Source organism: Drosophila yakuba, chromosome X (assembly GCF_016746365.2).
Source record: "Drosophila yakuba strain Tai18E2 chromosome X, Prin_Dyak_Tai18E2_2.1, whole genome shotgun sequence".
Classification (NCBI taxonomy): Eukaryota; Metazoa; Arthropoda; class Insecta; order Diptera; family Drosophilidae; genus Drosophila; species Drosophila yakuba.
In genome coordinates, this window is record NC_052526.2 from 12511998 (window position 1) to 12536515 (window position 24518).

The following is a 24518-nucleotide window of genomic DNA, read 5'->3' on the forward strand; positions in this document are numbered from 1 at the left end:
ATTTTCCTGCCTTCGAAAACGCAAATGATGCAGTTCGTTTGATTCATTTGACATTACAATTGCTGCAGCTGCACGTTGTTGTTCTCATTTTGTTGTCGTCGGTCGTCGTTGTTGTTGTTGTTGCAGGCGATGCTGCATTTTGCTTCAGTTTCAGTTTTTCATGTTTTTCCAAGCACAAACCACGCTGCAGTCGCAGTTGTTGTTGTTGTTATCATTGTTGCTTCTGTTGTTTTGCAGGTAAGTCGAAGATGAGTGTCGAACCGGTTCAACGGGTACACAAACACCATCGAAAGAAGCCACATACGTACATAAAAAGACACACACACAGGCACACCACACGGACATCACTTGCACTCTCCCGCTCCCGCTCTTTCTATCTCCATCTCTCTCCCTCGCACTCAATGCACTTATTTTGACTCTTTATCGCTCCCACTCTCTTTACCTCGCTTTGTGTTGATCCGCTCTCCGCTCCGTTATTTACTCCACGGCGTTGCTTTTCCGAATATAATCACCTTTGGCGTTTGATGCCAGCGAGGGGGATTGAAGTGTGGGGGGGAAGGGGTCGTTTAAGGGGTATCACTTGCAAGTAACCGAAAAAAAAAGAGTGAGTAATGCACTCGGGACCGCCGCAACAGCCGCGTGTTTCGCGCGTTCGAAAAAAAAGCAAACACACACACTCGCCGCCACTCAACTCAAGTGAACTCCACGCGACGCGAGGCGAGTCGACTTTTCGTGTTTCGTTAACCGCGACTGTCCATTCAATTGGCGGCAACAACTGACTGCTCCGCGCACTCGACTACGTACATATGTGTATGTGTGTGTGGGTGGGCGCTGCGCTCAACGTTTCACACTAGCAACAACCTACGCGACCGGCGTTTGCAACAACACTGCGACGCACATCTGTTCGAGAGCACGGCTCGATGCAAGCCGCTCGAGTCGAATCGAACCGAGTCATAGCGAACCGAACCGAACTAAGCCGAGCCGACATGCAACATGTTGGACCGGAACATCAGCTGAGTGGTTGCAACAGCAACAATGCACTCTAACAAAAAGTTTACAGAAGAATTATTAAAACAACCCTTTAAGTAACAAAATGACTTGCATACTCTTGTGCGTAAAATTATATTTTTTTTCACTTTTCTTCCAATTTTTGATGATGATTATTTCCGAAAATGGGTTTTCTGTCATTTTGCGACTATAAATATCAGTATTTTGATCAGAACATTCGAAATATTGGTCCGAATATGGAATGGCATACCTCGTTGAACTCGTAATTAAATTTCCTATGGAACTGTGTTTTCAAAAAATAAATTATATATTTTTCACTTTTCTTCCAATTTTTGATGATGATTATTTGCCGAAAATCGCTTTTCTGTCATTTTGCGACTATAAATATCAGTATTTTGATCAGAACATTCGAAATATTGGTCCGAATATGGAATGGCATACCTCGATGAGCTCGTAATTAAATTTCCTATCGAACTGTGTATTCAGAAAATAAATTATATATTTTTCACTTTTCTTCAAATTTTTTGATGATGATTTTTTGCCAATAACCGCTTTTCTGTTATTTTGCGACTATAAATATCAGTATTTTTATCAGAACATTCGAAATATTGGTCCGAATATGGAATGGCATACCTCGCTGAGTTCGTAATTAAATAAATAAAGTCGAGGAACCCGGCTATAAATGTAAATTGTAAAAACCCCAAAAATACAACAGAAATGTAAATTGTAAATGTCAACAAAGGTAAATAATAATATTAGTACCAAAGCAAAAAAAAGTAGTACAATGCTTTTTATTTAGAAGGTGTAAAAGCTTTTTCTCAGAACCAAATTAAAGTTTTGGATTTGGTTCAGTCAAATGGTAAAAGAACGGTTTTCATAATAGAAGCTATTGTTAAAGCTACCGAGCTTTCTAATTACGGCTTGTATTTAGTCACCTCGTGTTTATAGTTTAAATAAGTTATTTGACAAAAACTCAGGCGTATAGAAAATTGGAAGCCCAAGCTTCCTTTGATTATTACCATAAAGAAACATTCACCTCTGGTAATTTTGGGACATTTTAGGACATAGCTTTCTATACAAGCCTTAGGTTATGGAAACTAGGGGTGAAAAAAGTCGTGTATGGTGCAACATTTTACTCAACATGGTGTGGAGAAAGCAATCTTGCAATAAAAAAAAAGCTTTTAGGGGAAGAAAGTCCAGTGGATCCTGTGTTTTCATCTGAAATGTTGTTGTGAATTGCTGGCAATGAAACTGGGTATAACAGCTTTCAGGGGCGAACATTCTTTGCGGTACACACAAAAGAAAAAGTATTTATTATTGTGACATAACATTTAACATGCTTTATGCTAGGTTTAATGTTTGTTTGTTTTATTTCGCAATATTTGCATTTCAGAGCTCCGTTGCATTTTAAATATCGTATCAATGTGTATTCTCTGAAAAGTGTTTTGGTAAAAGCACTATTAAAATTTTCTCTGCGTGTACCGTATCCTTGAAGCGCTGACAGAAAGTTGACTTGCCCCTGAACGGAACGACACATGAATGATGTTAAATCCTTCTGGCACCAAATGAGATACCTGATTTCGATCTAACGTGATTGATTACTTGACTGATTACGTGAATTACTTTTTGTTTTAATTCCAAAAATACTAGCTTTTTGCAGCTTGAAAAGCATGTCATATACATAGCCGTATACATCGCCATTGACAGGCGGGAGGACAAAAAGCGGGGAGCACCACGTGGCGTCCAGTCCAGTCCAGTGCATCCTTAACATGCATCAACAAGGATGTTGTGTGGCAGTGCCAGCTAATTTGTTTACTTTTCACAACATTCCGGCAAGGCGTGCGCGCTGCTAACAGCAGGAGCCATCAGAGTCACCAGAGTCACCAGAGCCGAAGGACACGAAGGACACCCGATGGGGCGATGTTATGCTCTCGTTTAAGGTCACAGGACCGGCACGATGGTGGGCCACGTGTCGCTGCGGAGTCGGACTCAGTTGCAGTTGGAAAGTCGAGCGCGCTCCTCGTGGCCACTGTCTACATTCTCGGCTTTCTCAGCATTCTCAGCTTTCTCGGCTTTTTTGAAATGCTGTTGTGGTAGTTTGGACTTTTGTGCGGCATCGGACGCCTCTGCTATCACAGCCATTCAGTCGAGTGCGTGGTCGTGAGCGAATCGGTCGAGGAAGTGCTGCTGGTCACGTCAGTCCCATTCGCATCCGCATCCGTGTCCGTATCCGAATCGGAGTCACAATCCGAATCCAAATCCGAGTTGGGAAAAATAGCTGCTGGCAAGCGAGTAGCAAGCAAGCAAACAAACAAACAAACAAACAGCCGAAAATGTGCGTACTTTGAAATGGAATGTGAAATCAATGATAAATCCTCGAACGCGCCGTAAAATCACCTCCATCATCTATCGTCGCAGCGATCAACGTTTTTTTTTAAAGGTGTTACCCACATATATGTACATATATATATCAATACATATATCTGCATATATGTATCAATTTTTTTTTTTGTACAAGTTTCGTGCCTGCAGAGTGCCATGCATCCGTGGTGCGTAAAGTTCCTTGAGCAAGCGGTCAGTAATTGTGTAAATAGCCAACCGATGGTGCAACCAGTACTTATTATGGTACGAGTTCCATTGCCATACTCCATTTCCCCCACTTTGCATCCAATTTAGAGCACCAAACACTCGCCCTAGTGTTTTCGAAGCAAACTTTACTGGTCACGAGTGCTATGGGAAAATCAAAGCAAACCAAACAAAACCAAAAAAATTAGTCTCAATGGAGCTAGACAATTCATTCGTATCTATGCAAATATTATGACTGGTGAGTGCCCAAGAAAAGCCCCTTATCATTAGAAACCTGCGTTGATTGGCAAGGATTTAGCTTTGTTATCTCTGCAGCTATCAGCTTTATACCCATGCATAATCGCCAATGTGTGGTAGCTCCGGAAAAAATACATTAAATGTGTCATGTCGCAGAATACAAGTATTCAATTTAATCATCTTGCAAATTGTAAAAGTCCTCAGGCGGCTTCAAAAGCTCTTAGGATTTATGAATTCTATAGCTAGCTCTCATGCTGTGAATAAATATCTCTTTCATTTTACAGCTGAAAACTGGATAGGAATTGTATTTCTGTGAATTTCTTCTTCAAGAATTCAGGGAATTTATAAACTTTATAACTTTTTAAACTTTACAAGCCATTTGGAGGATACATTTAACCATTATAGATGATAAAAAAATTCGTTAATTGACATTAAATAAATGCCTTAGATGTTTTTAAGAACTGAGACCTTGCAAACGAATTTCCCCTACTTATTTTAAGGATTTTTGAGCAATTGAGAGTGGATTCTGGGCCAAAGCACTTCCTTCTACCTGTTACGTTATTTTTGCAAATATGTGAGGCGAGTAAAAACACATTATTCATTTGCAGGGTGCAAAAATAAACAAACAACTTAATTGCGCGCCATCCTCACTAAGTATTAAATATTTGAGGGTATGCTCACTAATTATTAAGTATTTGAGGGTATACGATAGGCAATACTGATATGAATACTTTGAAGATGGATTGTTAAGAATTGGAAAAGTGGAATTTCTCCATTAAAAACTTTGAGCAAGAATGAGGATAAATTTTTAACACTATTGGCCAATTTCTGTAATGAAGAAGTTATTCTTCACGCGCGCGGGTTTTTCTTTTTCAAGTGCAAGTGATAAACATTTAACATCAAACAGTGAAAGGTAAGTGATAAAGAAAATGTATTTTTAATTCACGTTTATATAAATACCGCAGCTTGCCATTGCTTTTCTTTTAGCCAACTTTTGCATGACTGAGTGAATTAGGGGCACTAAAAAGGCACAAACATTGTTTAAAAATAGAAAATCGCTGGTCGTATTGTATGTGTATATTGTGCATATGAAATCAGTGTAGTTGGAATCGCTGGAGTCCCACAAATGTATACCGCGAAAATTTCAATAGTAGTTTCCCTCAAAAGTATTAGTTCCATTTTAAATAAATTATGAATAGAAACGTATTGTGAAGAACGCTGATTAAATACATAAATCCTAAGCAAGATAAAAAAAATACAAAATTAAATCGAACAATAGGAAAAAGCATAAAAAAATATTAAAAATGTATATTATCTGTGAAATGAGTTGAACATTTGAACTGAAAACATCCCATATTTTCGGCTGCCTCGTAGCAAAAATTTTCAATTCCCCAAAAATGTAAGTAGATGCACGCAATTCCATTGTAAATTCATAAAACATTGCTCAATTCCAGGGGAAAGCATGGGACATCCGAAAAAAGACAGCAGCCCCCTTCTCCTCCTCAATTTAGACAGCAAAACGTAGATATTGCGAGGGTCCTAACCGTGGGGACAGGGTTATATTGTGGCAATCACTTGGGAGCAGCTGGCCAAGAACCTAAATGATAATGGACTGCCGCAGGATTTTTTACGGCCCCAGGGCGATGGGAATTTTTAAGGATGTAATCGAATAAATTTTGAATGTAATAATCAGCTGCACAGTGCCGGTTTATCATCTATTATTTTTGGGTTGTAAAAAAAAATGTGTGCTGCCTATTTATTTTTCAAGTAAGCCCAATCTCTAGCATCTTCAGTTGTTAAATCAAATTGAACCCAAAATTGCGCTTTAAATAGTTGCGTAATTTTAATAGTTTTTAAGTCTTGATTACAACAATTGTCACCATTATTTTAAACAATTTTATTTACATTAAACTTACCGCTTTAACTAACTTGCCTATATATGCTTGAGCTTGCCAACATTTAGGTCCATATATTTACCATATTCAACATAAATTTGTAGTAATAGAAACCAATCAAACAACCACATTTTCAAGCCTTTTTCTAAACTGAACTGCTTTGTCAACTCAAATCTCCATCTTTTATAACTCTTATTTTGAATTGCATCACATATTATAGAACATTCAATTAGACTGACTACAAAAATATTAAGATATTAATCAAGAACGGAAGCCAGTTTTGGGAATCCGAAGTCTTATACCATTGCAGTTTGATGATGAAAAATGCTGGCATTTTGTAAAACGAGTCAAGTGTCTATTTGTTGTAAATAATACCCTCTGCAATGGTATATTATCTCATGCTTTTAGACTAGCAACATTTTAAAACACCATTTCCTTAATTTTTTGCCTGCATTTCTTATCCACCAAGTATATGCTTGATTAGAATACTTATCGCAGTGTATTGACTGATATATCATAAACTTATATGCTAATTTACATGTAATGTACGCCGGTTTGCAATTAGAGAAATATATAAAATTTATAAAGAAAAAACCATAGTTGTATAATTTCCTAAATTTAAACTTTCACCCGTTGAAGCTAAAAAGGCCTTTCACCCGTAATATTTTTGGTCCAGACTTTATTTGCAATTTATTAAGCAATACATTTTTGATTTATTTTTGAATAGATTGACAAGATATATAGTAAGTAGTAACAGAACAAATGTGCATATTTTTCAGATGGGATCGGCATTTTCAAATTGGGCCAAACGAAATTGCGTCTAATTAAAAAAAATCCGAGCAACGTTTGGATAATCTTAAAGGTAAGTTGACAAAGTTTTTATAATTGATATAATTTTGCGAGTTTTACATTTAAAACGATTTTATTAAAAGTCAATTTGTTGTATTATTTATGTTGTTGTTATTTAAAAACTATTTAATATGCAATGTTATTTGTGTGACTTGTAAAACAAATGGCTAGGAGTCCATACAATGCATTCAATAAAATAAACATTTATAAACAAACAAATTTATATATAATTTCAGGCAATAAAATCAAAGTTCGACCAGGTGGACCAGGAAAATCTGTGGTTCTTCATTTGCATTTAATGCATTTCCCGGATCACGGAAATTACAATGCGGCCTAATATGCGGCCGATGAAAAGCCAAATCACTGGAAATAGTCGTGCACAAGAAAATTGTTTGATATTAAATAATATGCATAGTATTCTAAATAAATGTCACTCTTTAAAATCATATTCTATGTATACCGTCTTTGTGAACATTTTGTCATATCAACATAAAATCTAGATGAGTTTACTATGTTACTTGTGTAAATCTGGGGTCATCGTTTTCCTTTTTGTTATCTGATAACTACATCAACTCGCCTTCCAGTCATTTCTCAGACAATGTTGTTTAAAACACAGTATTTAAGCTGCTGCAGAAACCATTTTAATGCAATAAAAGGGAACATTCACACGAGATAATAATCAATGTCCGAAAGCAAGGTTCAAATTTTTGCCCAAGTATTTATTTAGATTAAAACCTAATCATTTCTTATCGCAAATTAAAATTGTGTGCCACTTTTCATTCCTTTACAGCCTGTCGAAAATGGATCGGCCTGTAAGAGTCTCACGATACTGTTGCAATTAAGAAAAGCTAATACAATCAAAGTTAAGGAAGATTAGAGTGCAGCCAAGTGTAAGGCGATACAATATGAGAAGTCAATCAAAATCAGAAAGCTAACGAAAAGCGTAGGATTAGAAGAAAGTCAATGGATGCAAAAAGTGGCACGAATGCGCACGATCAGTAGGCCAGAATCCAAAATTTGATTATCGACAACACCAACCAAAAAACACCAAAACACACCGGACGGACACCACAACAAATCACAATGCAAAACTATGGAAGTGAACTTAAAGGAGGCTGAGTCCCACTAACAACCTTCTGCGCCCACACATCTAAATCTAGATTATAGGATTATCGAGCTGCAGGATAATCGGGCTCAATCGAGTTATGAAGAAGCCATCACATACTCGGCCGGACAATCCACCACTCCGCCCTGGTCAGGAGCGATCGAGAACCATGAGCTTCCCACAGCCGCACTCATTGCCGGAAGCCACTGCGAACGGTGGCAAGATGCTGGTCTATGGCCTGGGCCTTTTGATTATGATACCGGGTGAGTGTCCATGTCCCACCAACTCTTCCGGAAAATACTTAAAAAACATGATAGAGATTCTTTGGGTATCCACAGTTCCATGCTGATCACATTATTACATATTTAACCTAGTTTTTTATAAGGCACATTTCACAAACCCTTAGGGAATCCTTGTTAAGCTAATCGTGAGACTCTGAACTCTTTTTACCATTTTCCCACAATCAGCTTGTACGGCTGGTCCCCATGAGAAGCGGTTGCTCCACGCCCTTCTGGACAACTACAACAGCTTGGAGCGTCCGGTGGTCAACGAATCCGATCCATTGCAACTGAGCTTCGGACTAACACTCATGCAGATCATCGATGTGGTAAGTGAATACTTCATAGTAGACCCGAAAGCGAGAATTCCATATATATAAGAGTGGAGTTCTTTAGACAGACACACTTTTTATCCAACTGACATTGTGTGTTTTTAACGTTTAGAAAGCAACTCTATATATATATTTTAAATAGTTTGTGCACACAAACTATACTTTAATAATACAATACATAGTAATTAGCAGAAATCAATAAGTTTGCATTTTCCATTTTTCAGGACGAAAAGAATCAACTGCTTATAACAAATATTTGGCTCAAATTGGTAAGTTATGGAGCCTCCCCACATCAGCCAGAAGAAAAAGCTTGTGGCAGTGAGTTGATAAGAATGCAATGTGGTTTCTTATCAGGAATGGAACGATATGAATCTTCGCTGGAATTCGAGTGAGTTTGGAGGAGTGCGGGATCTGCGGATTCCGCCACATCGCCTTTGGAAACCGGATGTTCTGATGTACAACAGGTAATTTACTTCACTAAACACTTGCTCTACTCTTGAATAACATACGTGCTGATAATTGCTGAATACTCTGTGACAAGTTGGTACAGTAAAGCCTGCTCTAACGTCTGCTTGCAGTGCGGACGAGGGCTTCGATGGAACGTACGCCACAAACGTGGTGGTGCGCAATAACGGGAGCTGCCTGTACGTGCCGCCAGGTATATTCAAGTCAACGTGTAAGATCGACATTACGTGGTTTCCATTCGACGATCAGCGATGTGAGATGAAGTTCGGTTCGTGGACCTACGATGGGTTTCAGGTAAATATGCAGCACTAGCTTAGTTACTAACAAATACGATCTACTTCGCATCCATTTCCCAGTTGGACCTGCAATTGCAGGACGAAGCTGGTGGCGACATTTCTAGCTTCATCACCAATGGCGAATGGGACTTGTTAGGTAGGTTAAGAGCACTGCACAAGCTAGCTTAGCACACTCTACTATCGCTCATCTGATTTATTCAGACCGATTCTAATGAAATGTATCTTATTAATTTCATAATTAATATCTTCTTCTCTACTCCGCCAACCAACCATGTGTCATATTGAAAAAAAAAAAACAATACCATTTGCTCAAAACCAAACGAAAAAAAAAAAAAAAACCAAACGAAAAAAAAAATAAACAAACACACGTTGAAATGATTCGAACTCAACTGACAGGTGTGCCCGGTAAACGAAATGAAATCTACTATAATTGCTGCCCAGAACCTTATATTGACATAACATTCGCCATTTTGATAAGACGCAAAACATTGTACTATTTTTTCAATCTGATTGTGCCGTGCGTACTGATCGCCTCCATGGCACTGCTAGGGTTTACACTGCCACCAGATTCTGGTGAAAAGCTTTCGCTTGGTAAGTGTCGTCCAGATGTTCTGGCCTGATCTCCCTGCCCTTCTATCTCTGTGCTCACGAATTTTCACAAACTAAAAACTAGAAACTGCAACCTACAAACTACAACCTAACAAACTACAACCTACAAACTATACCGATATTCGATAAACGATAACCGTTAACCGCTAACCGATACGATTCGAGCTTAGAACGAAACGAACTTTATTACCCAGTAGTCGAGATTGTGCAAATTACAATGCTACCCTCATTTACTTCTTGTTTGCTTTTGTTTTTAGACATGCTAATGCATCTGGAGTATCTATTGGAATTTAATGTAGATCTTTTGCATGCGACTCTGCAACTCATTCTAGCCACCAATTGCTCAAAACAATTCTTCCCAGTGTTTCCCATCTTAGATTATTTCTTCATGCTAATGCAGCACCACTTAAGCCAGTGTGAATAGCCTTTTCATTTGCTGCACTCGGTATTCGTTCTAATGAAATTCGTGGCAATATGTGTGACAGAAGTAGGGAAACGCGGCAGTGCGGCAGCACACGTAGTGACGAAGCGCACCGCAGAGTCATATACCTCATGCTTGATGTTTTTTCTGAATCTTTATCTTCTGGATAAAAAACCGTTTCCTCTGTCAAAAAATAATTCCTTTAAAAACAAAGTTAACCATTAAGATAATCATTACATTGAAAATTATATTAGAAACACACACTCAAAAACAGTTTTGTCTGCTCTTCAATCCAGAAGTTCTGAAAATAACTATCCCTTAACTAGGGAGATTTTCATCTATAGTAACTCTGTACTTGTATCTTGGATATCAGCGAATGCAACCAAGGACTTGAATTGTTACACATATTTCCACGAATATTGTGCACACGTGTACTGAGTATCGGACGGGAGCTAGAAACCTGATTGATGCATTGATGAACTGAAAGCTTGTTAAATTTTGATCGCTAAGTGGGGGTGAGGTTCAGTGCAGAAAATACGGTAGTAGTTTTTTATTGAAGGCAACGAAAGAAAGGTCATAATAATGGAAATGGCGACCATCCAATAAACCTGGCCAAGACATTGGACATGCAAAGCGGCAGTCGCAAATTCAGGATCATGAGGAGCGGAATCAGGATCAGCAGGATCACTGGTTATTACAATAAAATATTTTGTTAACGTAATCGTACTAGTGCACGCATTTAATGTGTAATAATCGTGGCAGCGCATTCAATTAGCAATGCATTGACTAACAAATGAACTTTCATCTAATTCCATGCCGCCTTCAATCCGTTCGATTGTCCTGACCAATTCAACTGAACGCTGCATCTGTGTGAATCGCAACAACACAAAACTGAATCACTATGATGATTGAGTGGCTCTTTAACCCTGTGCTGCCTACTTTCAGGAGTTACAATTCTATTATCGCTTACAGTCTTCCTCAACATGGTGGCCGAAACTATGCCGGCGACCTCCGATGCGGTGCCGCTGCTCGGTAAGTAGATCGTGGCCAGAATAATCAATACCGCCCGTCTCAATTTCAATCTCAATATCAATCTCAATCTCAATTCAAATCTACGTCTGACTAAGTTTCTAAACTAACGCACTACTCTCCACTCATTCAGCAATCATCCAAGACTCTTCTTTCCGCACAGCTTTGGCGTCTCAGCGTTCAAATAAACCATCACTGATTTTATCTTTTGCCTTTCTTATCAAGAAATTATATTTCTCTGTGAATTGGGGCACACATAAAGGGCTAAAATTTAGCTTCCCAAAATAAAATAAACCATAATCATCTCGTTAACCCCTTGAATAAAGAATCCCTACCAAGCACTATCATCAGTACATACACTGAAACAAGTAGCAAGTTAAATGAACTACAGGCATGCTTATCTAGTTTTTGCTAACGTCGCATGTTGTTTAATACTTATGATTTTTATCACAAATTTATTTGTTATTTGCTTTACGGGATATTAAGTGTAAAGAAATTTCGGTTTGAGTACTTCGTTTATGCTCGACACTCACTTAAAAAAAAGAATGTTAACATGCAGTTTAATGAGCGAATATCTGATCCAGATTCACTTTCTAAATTATTGCTTAAGGATATATTTAAAACTATATGAATTATCAGTATTTGCCTTCAATTCCGAAGTAACCATACTTAGATACATTAAATTAAATTATAGCTGGTTTTAAATGGCTATTGAGATTTACAAGTAAAGTACTTAAGTACTTAATGGAATGTTCGATTGAGGAGGCAGCAATACTTTATTAGTTTTTAGGCGAAAATCACTTGTTTTCTTTTTCTTTTTAAACCAAAATCAGGTTGATTTCATAACTAAAGTGAAGCGTAGATTATTTCTCATTTCAAAGATCGCTTTATTTGTTTTTAATCCGTTAGCAATATATTGTTTCACTAGTTCCAATTGACTTCGCATGGCAGCGCACATGTTAGATAAATAAATATAGTATTTTATTAAAGACCCTCTTCCCGCACATTTTGTAAACTATTAGCACACGTTTTCACTGTACAAGTATTTTGACCACGCAAATGAATAAAACACGAATACACACTTTATTGAACTCAAATATTAGTTTTTACAGATTTAAATATTTGTATACCTGTTGTATGCAGCCAAAGTAGAAACATTTTGTTATGAAACTCTAAAGAAAACTGGTAGGGAGTTTTATTTTCTCTCTGCTCCTTGAGCCAAAGGTATATTACATATTTTTGATTTTCCAGTATTGTATTTCTTGTTTGACAACGATTATTGTACAACATACATACATTTATGGATTTCATTTGTGCAAACTCATTTTGGGGAATTTCTGAAGAAGTCTGAGAAGCGCAGACTTTCTGTTTACTTATCAGTTCGGTTTGTGTTTGGATTAAATATTAATTTCAATTGATTCGTTTTGGTTTTCGCCAGTGAGATTTCCCAAGGACCACTACCACATAATGTATGCGAAAAAATGTTCTTGTTGGCATGAAGGAACACAAATGCCCGCCTGACTTTTCCATACGTCAAGCATCGGACTGAGGAAAATTGGTTTCCACGTAACGAAATCAATTTAACCCTTTCCCACTAAGCGCCACGCAAATACACCGTACACACTCGATACATATTCACCCACACGTATATGTTATATATATAGTAACACCGATATATGAGTACTACACCATTGTAAACCGAGATCTATACCCTTCTTCCATCCATCTGCGCCACAATATTTACTTAATATCCAAAAGCACCAACTAGCTGACTTAGGATCGAATATAAACGTAATCAGAACACACGAGAGTTTGTCTGACTTTACTGCGATTAAGGTGGCAGAATTCCCACATACAATTAAGCTAATATTAAAACTTTTCAATATTCAATTTGGTTTTCTTATTTTGTCCCCTTTGCCGCTACTTTTTGTTAAAAATCTGTGTTTGCTAAATAGGAAGACAACTTCTTAGAATCACACGACTGAAAGAATATTGTTTCCCAATTGAGTTACGAAAGCTAATTAATCTATATTTCTTTAACGATATGTAATAACTTTTATTAAATGTATATTTATATAATATATTTAATGCCACGTGCCAGGTGATTATTAGAATTTGATGGGATTATTCCAGACTTACTTGAAACAATCCAAACTCTTTTCCATATTGTGGTGTAGATACAACCGTCAGTCGAACGCTTCCATTTGCTCAACAAATCTTGTTGTTACCATTGCATTTCATTTAAACTCCTAAGTGTCGACTTATCTTCTCAAAGTCGAGTGCATTACTCCGAAAATGTGAACTTCTCAGACAGCTCAAAAAAATAAGAACAGGTATATATGTTGATAGATTTGCTCGTTGTTGCATTGCTGTTTTCCATTTTACAATAGCTGTTTTTATAAATGTCTCGACCATTTGTATGGAAAAGCATGCATATAAGTCTTGATTTAAATCAACATCAGCATCTGATCATTTCAAGAAATAGATTTGTTGTGCGGATGCCGACTTCCCTTTTCCATGACATTATCCTTCGGAACCATAAATATTGATAATACTCTTCTCAGACATTTACTCCACATTGAAATGTAGTGTGTACATATTGCCAAATGTATGTTACTGTCGAGATATATGTTGTTTACGATATGTTCAATTGTTTCCAAAGTAAAACCCACAAAATAACGTTTCAAGAAACTAACAAATACGATCCATGTTCAATTAACTACTCAATTATTCATGGTTGATTAAGAAGTTTGATTATATTCACCGATAATATTGACTAATCGACAATGTTTGAATATTATATGCATACATATATGCATTTTGTTTCTGTTAACAGACTCATTTCACCAGTTCAATTTGTTTATTGCTATATGAGCCATTGATAGTTTTTATTATATTTATGATGAATTGCGTAATAGTTGTGAGGTTTTTTTTTATCAGCAAATAGTGGGAATAGGGAATCTAACTTCAGCCAAGCTACACGATTTATGGTTTTCTATCTGAAGTCATCGTTTTTTCACAGTCATCTCTTACATCTTGGACATTTGTTTTATGTTGGCTATTTATGTGTATGGTTTTCTATCGTAACTTTTCTGTTTAACTGCCCAGTAGTGTGGTAAACAATAACAGAAATATCTTTATTGCTCCTTTCAATTGTTTGGGCAATTAATACCAAATAAATCTATACACCATAGGCTAGAAGAATTACCCTCACACTTGTAAATAACACACACCAAATCGTATCGTATGACTTCCCCAGATCCAGAAAATTGTAAAACACAAATTAAAGGAAATGCAGTAACTTATTTGTTATTACTTATCCGCTCAACAGGTATTGGAATTCTGCCAACCTTTTCCGTAAACTACATACATATGTATCTAAAAAAAAATGATTGCCTTTTTGGCCACTGATTGATTATTTCAGGCATATACTATATTATACCCATCAATAGTTTGTTTTCACGTACCTATAGAGCTCGGAAAAACATCTGTGTGGGGGTCAAATCTTTTATTTATAGGCTTTAACACATTTTTGCAGGGTATCTTCTAGTCAGCGAACTCGCCTATTATCCTTGTTCATCCCTGAAAATAGTTAAATGTCGAGACCAATGAATCAAATGCGTCGAAGTGTGTTTTATTACGGCTAGGCTAAACTTCGGAGTGGTTTACCTTAAGCTTTTACTCTTAAAAATCAAATACTGCGAAGCCCATGCATTTTTCAAGCTTACCCGCTGCTTTTCGATCTAGTGACGAAAAATTAGTAACGAGAAACTATCGATGGTTCTCAAAAATAGATCTACTTCTTTTATAAAAGTAGCAAATACATAATAATAATTAATTTGCCATCGATGTTTTTCCAGCTCTGTTTGTCTTGTTTTTTATTTTAATTACATTGTTCACAATTGGCTTAAAGAAAAGGAAGTATAAACAAATAAAAAGCAAAATTTATCCAGTATTAAACCCTCACTTTTTTTAGTTGAAAAGGCCATGTTTTTCATATTAGGATTGATTCGAAAAGAGAACCTTTCTTTATTTCCAACAAATATGCCCCAGATATTTATTTCGTTGTAACTTAGCAGATTTTTGCATATTTTAGTAAAATCATACTTAAGTATACTTGAAAGAGTATTTGCCATTCATACGCTTAGCGAAACGTGTGTGCCCCAAGAAACATTTAAGCCAAAATTGTACGCCCATGAGCGTTTAATTCTCATGTTCCTCAAGCCACTTACAAAATCATTAAAATGAAAGCTCATTTGAAAAAATCAGACCGCTTCAAAATAAATGCAAAATGGCGAACTATTTTTTTGACGAACATATGGCGAGTAACTTGTAGAGTGAAAAGTAGCGCAGCTACAGCCTAATTTTCTAGCAAACCCATTCACGTTTATTTGTTCATCAGTGCGCATACTAAAAACAGATGACATCTAACATTAATATTAATCCAAACGCCCTAATCAAGCCAATAAAAGTGTACTAATATCATGCTAATAAACCCCATTAAGAAAGCCGCCATCCAAATCTAAATTCCCACATTAAACTGCAACCACATCAATGAAAACCCGATCCAGAACAATAAAAACAACGTACCGTGTGGAAATGAACACAGACTGAGTAAAATATATATGCATAACCTAACTCAACTCAACTCAACTCAACGATTAAGAAAATTACCAATTAGATCTCGATTTTTAAAATAAAATGATGATTGCGGATAATTGGTTGTACACTCAGTGACGAACAAATGGTTGACATCACCCAGCATCCGAATTTAAGGCGATAATTACCAATAACAATATATATTATTTGATATATATGGTAGTGTCCTCTAAAAAAAAAACTATTAAAAAAAAAAAAGAAAAGAACCCAAACATCCACATTCAGCTATGTAAATTGGCAGCTGGCCTGCGCTTTGAATCGATCAATTTCGGGAATGTCAGCCACTGATGAGTTTTGGTTGCTAGGAGGAAATGCCATCAGGGGTTTGGTGGCGAAAGTTTGTAGTTAATTTCACTCTCTGAATCGCTAAGACGAGCGCCCACGCCCCCTTTTAATATTCCGCCCACACGGCCGAGTCTTATTCAATGGAAAAGGGAAATGCCAGCCCAACCCGCGTGCGTTTTCTATCCCAAAAGTATCATTTTGGATTTCGCGCCTAATCCCTCCTGCCCCCTCGAATTTTCTTTGCCATTTCACAAAAGTGACTTTTCCCCAATTTTTTCGCCTCTGCACGCAATCGATGTGTACAATACAAAATGAGCTTTAAAGGGCCGCCAAACTTTAATAAACTCTATATAAGCCCCGCACAAATTTTATTTTCCCCGCGACACTCGGTTTATTTTCAGATACACACAGCAGGTGGGTAGGATTTTACTTTTGATTTTTGGGCCTGAAAATGTGCCTTTCGCTTTCCTTTAATAATAAATTAAAAATTAAATTAAATTCAGTTTCGGTTACGAGGTTGGGTTTTTTGCACTGGCTTACATAATCTTATATATTTCTTAGCAATTTGCTTCTCAATTCTCCTTGTTTTAACAAAGAGCTAATGTCTTTATATAGTAATGTCCATAATTTTTCTTATTGTAATAAAATTTTATCCAATTTCATAAAGTAAAGTCTTAACAAACAAAGCGTTTGATATGTATTCTTAAAATGTACAATTTCGATTTAACAACACATATAATTCTACACCTAAGTGCTTGCTAGAAAAGGGAGCAATTGATGATTATTTTCAATTTAATGGATAATCAGAGTGGTTAATCAAACGGGGGGAAAATGGTAAATGGTAAATGGTAAATGGGAACAGGTGGAAAAAGCAGGTGCAGTGAAGAGCACATGAGCGAACACAAAAACACACCTACACTGTAACTTCGTCTATGCGTGATCGATTAGGAACTAGGTTAAGAAAAATGTGAACAAATCGAATACTTTTTACAAGTTTGTGTAATTTTTGTGTCCTTCTAGGAACTTATTTCAATTGCATTATGTTTATGGTGGCCTCATCAGTTGTGTCAACCATACTTATCCTCAATTATCATCATAGAAATCCAGATACGCATGAAATGAGTGAATGGGTAATATTTTTATATTCAAATTAACTTTACTACTTTCATACATTGTAAAAAAAAAAAAAAAAAAAGAAAGAAACCAATGCAATATAATTTTCTTTCCACATATATCACAACATACTGATTATGTTTCAAATTTTTGCATTATTCCACTGCTAAACATATGTATATTTATTGTTTGTTTACAAACGTGTTTTGGCTTACCAAAATAAACCAATCATTTTAAACCAATTTAATTGTAAATATCTAGGATACCAATAATAAAAACATCAATTTGCATCAACCCATATTTTTCGCCCATTAAATACACCAAACTCAATCACACCAATTCACCCAGTGACTTGCAAGATATACTCAAGTAAAGCATGAGAGACCAAAATTGAGTTCCCCATCTGTATACATATGTCTTCTACAAGAGCCCACTAAACTTCCTTAAAACTATAATAATATTCAAAATATCCTCTTCCGCAATGTGTCCATACACATATGTTAATCTAATCAAATCTAAAGATCACAAACTTATATACTTAAGAGTTTTAAACACACTACTAACTAAACAAGCATTTTAATATGGCCCCTTCGGACGAATTTGAATTTAAAGCCGCGTTAAATTGTTTTAAATTCATGCAAACTGGTTGAAACGATTTTCATTTAAAGCTCACACTTCTGGTACATTAAAATATATTGATAATCAATTGTTAACAACTTTCAAGCTAATTACAACTTCATAAGCAATGAATAACACGTTTATTTTCCTGGCTAAATTTAAATTACAAATAAAAGCGTATCGACAGTCGAGTATTGCCCCTTAAAAATACAATTTCCTATCTCATCTATGAGAAAGTGTTTAATTCTGATTTTGATTATTTTCGATTGTAAAACATACAGTTTTTAACACAAGTTCACTGTTAACTTCACGAGAAAGATCATTTCTGTACACTTTAGTAGTTTTCACACAAACACAAAGACCGTTTAAAAAATCTATTTAATTTCCAGCATAATCTTTTTACTTAAAAATGAAAGTGTCCGTTTTAACAACGCTTACAGAACTAAATTTGTACTAAACCTTTAATCTCAAAAATATCTTTAATCTCAAACAATACCAACAATTAAAACCCGATTTACACAAAGATAAAAAAAGAAAGTGACATAGAATTTGCTTTATGTATTCTCATTAAACGTAAACTATTTATCCTGAAAATTAATCAATGGATTGCAGGTATGTTTGTATAATGTAAGATTCGATATATTGCCATGCAAAATCAAGAAAGTTATTAGTGGTAATTAATTTCTGAATGAAACCATCATTTATTTGGACTCTTTCGAAAGGGTTTTTTTTTTATACTGCCATTCTGCCAAACTACGCGATTTAATAACTACGTAAATTGCATAGAATTTCTTGTGTTTAAATTATATTTTTAAATTTCAGTATACTCAGACTATAATCACATAATAATATAAGACTGTAATCCTTAATCCTTGAATTAAATAAGAGAACATAGTTTTCTAATCACACTGACTTTACTAATTACGAAAATGAAATCCTTCTAAGTGGAGTACAACTCATAAACGACTTTTGGATAAACCTTGACAGAGATTATTAGATTTGAGATTCCCCCGGTTGATAGCAAACTTTATTTAAATAAAAGTACGCATAAGTCTGTAGAACTGTTGGTTTAAAACTCTTAAGCATTTGAACCTCGATAAAAAAAACTCACCCATATAACGTTCATATGGGCTATTATTCAAGACCTGACCAAATGCAGTACCCTTTAGTAAAGAACGAAATTCATAGAAGCTTAGATAATGAAATAAGGATGAAAGTAGTATGCAAACTCTAAATTCAATACCGAATCGTATGTTTTTACCCAACACTGTTGCATAATTAGTTTCTAAGACTATTGACTGTACTTTCGAGAGTACTGAATACGATGTTTTGCAAATGTTTAGAGCCATTTCATTCATATTCCTCGATTTAGTTTTTGGTTCAATGTTCATGTTCACACGTTTTTCCACATACTAACTTACATACTTAAGAAATCGTCTACCAACAACAGCATCAATAATCACACAAAAATGTTTATTTTTCAACAAAAACTCTGGCCAACAACTACAACTACGCAAACCGGCAACTCAACTACTTTCAACGCAAATGACTCAACTCAATTGCCTCTTCAATTGTTTCTCTCTATATATATATATATATATCTTCCTCTTTCTACATGTGTATCTCTCTATCTCTCTCTGTTACTTTAACTATTAAAAAAAAAAAAAAAATATATACAAAAAACAAAAATTTAATTATATTCAAATATCAACATGGCGACCACAACAACGACGACAATTGCACGTGTCAATAAACTATACAACAAAAAACCAAAAACCAAAACCCATCGTACACACTCATCATCGCTGTCCCACATAAAAAAAAAAAAAACTCATAATTACCAACAACGAACAAAATGTATTAAAAAACGATCGATAAATATCTGTACGACGAACTGTTAAATAATCCCGAAACTTAAATAACCATCTTTCTGTTCATCCTCGTTTTCATGCTAATTCAACAAAACGTTTAAAATTAAAAAAAAAACAAAAATCTTACAACCAAACAACAAAACGCACCTGAGAAAACAACGTTAAAAAAAAAAAACAAAAAAATTGAAAACACTAATCATGAATTTAAACAAAAAAAAAATATTACTAACATAAACCTAAATGGCATTCATGTTAAAAAAAAATACTAAAAATTCGTATTGCTATTATTTTTAAACGCATTACCCAACTACACTCCGTCTCTCTGTCGAACTCGCACACACAGATAAGAGTAATATTCCTTTATTGGTTACCTTGCATATTGCGCATGCAAAGACCCGGACAGGTTGGCTACGAGTGTCCGCCGCCGCCCTCTTCTTCCAGTTCCTCCAACTCCGGCGAGAAGAAGCAACAGATCCAGAACGTTGAGCTCAAGGAGAGGTACGCTCGCCATGTGGCGCCTCCCTCCCCTTGTACATATGTACATGCATGAATATATAGGTGCTTAAATGCTACTAAACTACACACTCTGTACCAACCCGAAACAGATCCTCAAAGTCCCTGCTGGCCAACGTGCTCGATATAGACGATGATTTCCGCTGCAATCATCGATGTGCCAGCGCGACCTTGCCCCACCAGCCCACATATTACAGGACGATGTACAGGTGAGTGACTCCTTGCCTCGGATGACTCACTGCCACGCACTCCATCTCTGCTTGGTGATACATCAGCGATGAATCCGCATCCCTGAAGTACTTTTTAAGTATTTCCCACAGAGAGCTTCCTGCCAACTGCTTCATCGTGTAGAGCACATGCAGCTGATTCGCCGTCAATTAACCCAAACTATATCTTATAAAAATAGCAAATCCATACAAGTTTAAATGAGGTTTAACATCCCAAACTGAATGAATTAATGCAGATAACTATTCTTTCTAACAGTGCACCAACTTATTGCTGCATATAAAATAGTAGTTGTAATTTAAGGAAATTTATTCAAAAGTCACGTAAAAATGCTAGTTATTTCCGGGAAAACCCTCTTCATATTTATGATATCCAGCAAGTGGAGTGCGCACTTCATTTCAAGGCTGCTGTAGGTTAGAATGGTAGATTTGAAACTGCAAGTGCCACGGTTTTCGTAAGTAAAAAGACAATTACATTTGGATTACCGCGTTTTCGGGTGGGTGAGAGGGAAGAGGCAGTTGAAAGCAGTTCCTGCACTTGATTACCCAATCTAAGACATTACCATAACTCATCCACAGGCAAGGGGACGACGGCAGCGTAGGACCCGTGGGACCAGCCGGTCCAGTTGTGGATGGGCGTTTGCACGAGGCCATTTCCCACACCTGTCTGACCTCCTCGGCGGAGTACGAACTGGCGCTGATACTCAAGGAACTGCGCTGGATAACAGAACAGGTGCGTCTATACTCGTAGTTGGGGAAAGACCAAAATAGTTTAATAAATCCATAGAAGGCGACAGTGAAACCGCTTGTAAAGGTGTCTATATCTAATTTCAAGTCCCACAAAGCTCTCAAAATAAAACTAAGTTATTAATTATTCATTATTTACTTCATTTTTCTTATTTCAGCTCAAAAAAGAGGACGAGACAAGCGACATCACTCGAGATTGGAAGTTTGCAGCCATGGTCGTCGATCGTTTGTGCCTTATTATTTTCACCTTGTTTACTATTATCGCAACCCTCGCTGTACTCTTTTCAGCGCCACATTTCATTGTAAGTGGAGTCCGTGGATTCCTAAACGAGTTTTCTATTTGCGGACAGTAAGAATGGTTATTTATTTTCATTGCAGTTCCCGTAAGGCGGAAAAGCGACGCTGGCAAAAGCGGAAAATGTGGGGAAAAGCTGGAAAAAAAAAGGAGCAGAAAGTGAAAGTGACAGACAGATCATCGGCCACTGGAGTTTTGCGGTTGTATTGTGAAGTATATATACATACATATATGAAGAAGCCAATCAAAATATTAGGAACAGAGAACATGAATTCAACATGAAAACAGCGCGAACCTAAGCTTTTCCAACTGAAAATACTTTGACAGTCAAAGAGTTTTGCTATTCAACGTTTTTATACTTTTAAAGATGTGTCTGATGGTTATAAAAATATTAACAATGAATTGAGATATGAGATAGTAACGTATGTACGTATGTGAATGCATTTTGTATTGAAAACACCAAACCAAACCAAACGAAAAAAAACCCAAAATAAAGTCGGTATAATACAATAACTTTCCGGGCATACAAAAATGTACGTTGCCGTGTACATTGAACTTGCCCCTTAGATACAAAGCAGAGGTTTCTATATCTAAATCGCAAATCGCAAATTGCAAAACACCTATCGCTCGTAGAATTGCAATCCACCTCCCTCATTTAAACGATTTGAACAGAGAATGACATTTAAGGATATACATATGTATACAGCTTCACACTGTTACTGTTCAACTGAATCTGAAGTATCTACTATAAAATAGTCTGTATGTAGCATTCGAGAGGTTTTTTTTTTTTTAAATTTATTTTCACTTTGTACTGCATATTGTTTGTATCTTCTATTCTTACTTTTGAGCCCATGCTATTAGATTTTTATAGGAAAAAAACTGTATACAGATGTGTTGCTATGATATAAAAAGTATAAAATACTAGCAGTACGCAAATCAATCACAAGCAAATCAAATGCAAATTGAACGCAAACAAAAGTGAATAGTTGATAGTGGATAGTAAAAAGTGAATATTGAATATTGAATAGTGAATGAATTGCTGCCGGCAAGGAAGTGCACTTCAATAAGAAAATGTCATTTATCTGAAATGATCGCACAATAAATTCATAAATACTAACAAGCCAATGTCTAAATTGAAACGCAGCTGGACAACAAATCATAGTTGTGAATTAAAAGAAAACAAATTAAAACAATGCAAACAAAGTAAACAAATACAAGAATACTATTGAAAAAAGAATACTTGCTAAATTTATCGAATTGCACTCTGCAAATAACCAAAAGAAAACAAACACGAGACACTGATTGCATTTTCAAAAGATATGCGGTGCCAATGGCTCGACTGTGCACAGTACACAGAGGAAAATAATTGCTAGCCACTAGAGGAAATGAAATACATACATAGATGCCTATAGCTATATCACTAGATCACTATATCACTAGATCACTAGATCACACCCAATTCATCAAGTCTTTCCTGCTGATCGCTCAGCGGTTAAACGGTGCTTCAATATATACGGGTGCTTCATAACTAGGCGCCAGATACAAAGTAATTTTAACTTGTATAGTTAATGCTAATTGGCAAAACCACGAAATCAATCAAAAGGGTTTGTAGAACGTAAAGCAATCTAACGCAATGCTAGTGTAGTCAATTTGGAGTCCAAGCAGCCTCAGCAAAATTTTAAGCATTCCGATTCTGATATATTGGTATATTGGCGAATATAGCAGTTATTTGTAGCCAGTATTTTTGCCATCAGTGAAGTGATAACTTGCGGATTGCTTTCCCAGTTGAAACTCGACCTTCGCAAAGAGGAAAACCCCCTTGCTGTGCTAGCAAAAAAGTAATTTCCATCTGAGTACTGGACTTGGCGAGCGAGCATAACTTATCTTAAATGAAGCCAACATAATTTGGATGAAACATGAAACACATAAGCTAAAATTGTATGATAATGTTAAACACAAGTATAAAGTTAACTATTTTTAAATGAAACACAAGAGAAGAGTCTCAACAGCAACGAATGCCGAATATAATGAGCGTTAAATGAAGATATTTCAAGAGAGTATAGTTTTCAGAGAGAAAGTATCGCTATCGATATTCATGAATACGAAAGAAATATATATCACTACAGTCAAACTTCCATAACTCAGCCTTCTCTCTATGTAGTCGAACTGATTCTTTGTTGGCAGCAAAAAAATCGAAAATATGCCTCCAATCAATGCCTCTACCACGGGTCTCCATAAATCGCGAATTTTTTTTTTCTTAGCTGGCAGATGGCGGTTTGTGTTATCGAAGTTCGACTGTATCTTTGAATTCCGAAAAAAAAAAAAACAAGTGCAAGCTAGAATACAAGTTAGATTTAACACATTTTTAAACTAAAATTAAAACAGCAAAAAGTTAACAGAAAATTCATGAGAACCGTAAAAAATCTAGAGTAAACAAAAAATATGTAAGACCGAAACTGGAAACAATAAAATGTTTACATTTTAGCTAGTGCAAATCGGCAAGGTATTTCTTTGAAACTCTCGCTAACCAACCATTGGGCTATTTTTATTGCATTACATAATTAAACCCACATGTAATCCCTGATTTAGTGATTTGGTAAACAATTCGTTTAAAGAGTTACGAATTTTTATTTAAATTTAAAGCGCTATTTTGAGGGTTGCCACACTGTTTTTTCTGGTGCGTGTCCCGGCTGCCCATCACCAACATTTCGCAGGCCGCGTTTCGAAAGGTTTGGATCTTCGGTTCTTAAGTGCTTAGGTTTCAAAATGAATAATATTCAACGGCCATTTAAAATATCACGAAGTGGTTAGTTTTCCAATTTGGTTCAATTGTAATTGGCGTGCTGTATTAATAATAAATGCATATATAATTTATTTTCTAATGAACTGACTACTTAATTTGTTGTCCCAAGTCTTGAAATCCATTTCAAAAGGTTATATATTTTTCAAAATGTTATAAAATTAGGCTGGCTTCTTTACTGGCGATGGAATATGGTAATAGCTGCGCCTCTCTGCCATCCGATGCAATCGCTGGTAATTGGATAGTTGGGTCAGTGGTGTGTTGAGTGGCATGGAGTTCTCCG

At 36.1% G+C, this 24518-nt stretch overlaps 2 protein-coding genes across 11 annotated transcripts in view; one reads left to right on the forward strand and one right to left on the reverse strand.

The window, feature by feature from the left end:
• The window catches only part of LOC26535979, a 174563-nt gene that overhangs the window by 110708 nt on the left and 39337 nt on the right, over positions 1–24518 (reverse strand). For 3 of the 5 annotated variants that reach the window (XM_039370158.1, XM_039370154.1, XM_039370155.1), the window contains exon 1: positions 443–901. The exons of the other annotated variants lie outside the window; for them this stretch is intronic. The gene's annotated coding sequence lies outside the window, so the exon portion shown is untranslated. Of the gene's footprint in view, positions 1–442; positions 902–24518 lie in introns of those variants that run through there. 5 annotated transcript variants of the gene reach the window in all.
• LOC6525200 (neuronal acetylcholine receptor subunit alpha-7) lies at positions 3002–23747 on the forward strand. 6 transcript variants are annotated; one of them, XM_039370160.2, is made up of 16 exons: positions 3008–3582; positions 3685–3832; positions 7366–7943; positions 8148–8287; positions 8515–8559; positions 8645–8754; positions 8869–9049; positions 9112–9187; positions 9448–9642; positions 11027–11113; positions 17075–17184; positions 20000–20154; positions 20262–20378; positions 20973–21126; positions 21299–21442; positions 21519–23747. In XM_039370160.2, exons 3-16 carry the CDS (start codon positions 7781–7783, stop codon positions 21525–21527), a joined length of 1686 nt encoding a protein of 561 aa, XP_039226094.1. In that variant the 5' UTR covers positions 3008–3582; positions 3685–3832; positions 7366–7780; the 3' UTR covers positions 21528–23747. The 6 variants fall into 6 exon arrangements, 2 of the variants coding, with proteins under 2 accessions (XP_039226094.1, XP_002101038.2); XM_002101002.4 differs by having other exon boundaries at positions 3008–3832; XR_005559963.2 differs by lacking the exons at positions 21299–21442; positions 21519–23747 and having other exon boundaries at positions 3006–3832; positions 20050–20154; positions 20973–21036.

Coding starts and splice junctions, on each gene's coding strand:
- LOC6525200 (XM_002101002.4), top strand. CDS start 7,781: ATGAAGAAGCCATCACATACTCGGCCGGACAATCCACCACTCCGCCCT. Junction 9,050..9,111: donor GGACCTACGATGGGTTTCAG/GTAAATATGCAG, acceptor TCCATTTCCCAG/TTGGACCTGCAATTGCAGGA. Junction 20,379..20,972: donor TATTACAGGACGATGTACAG/GTGAGTGACTCC, acceptor ACTCATCCACAG/GCAAGGGGACGACGGCAGCG.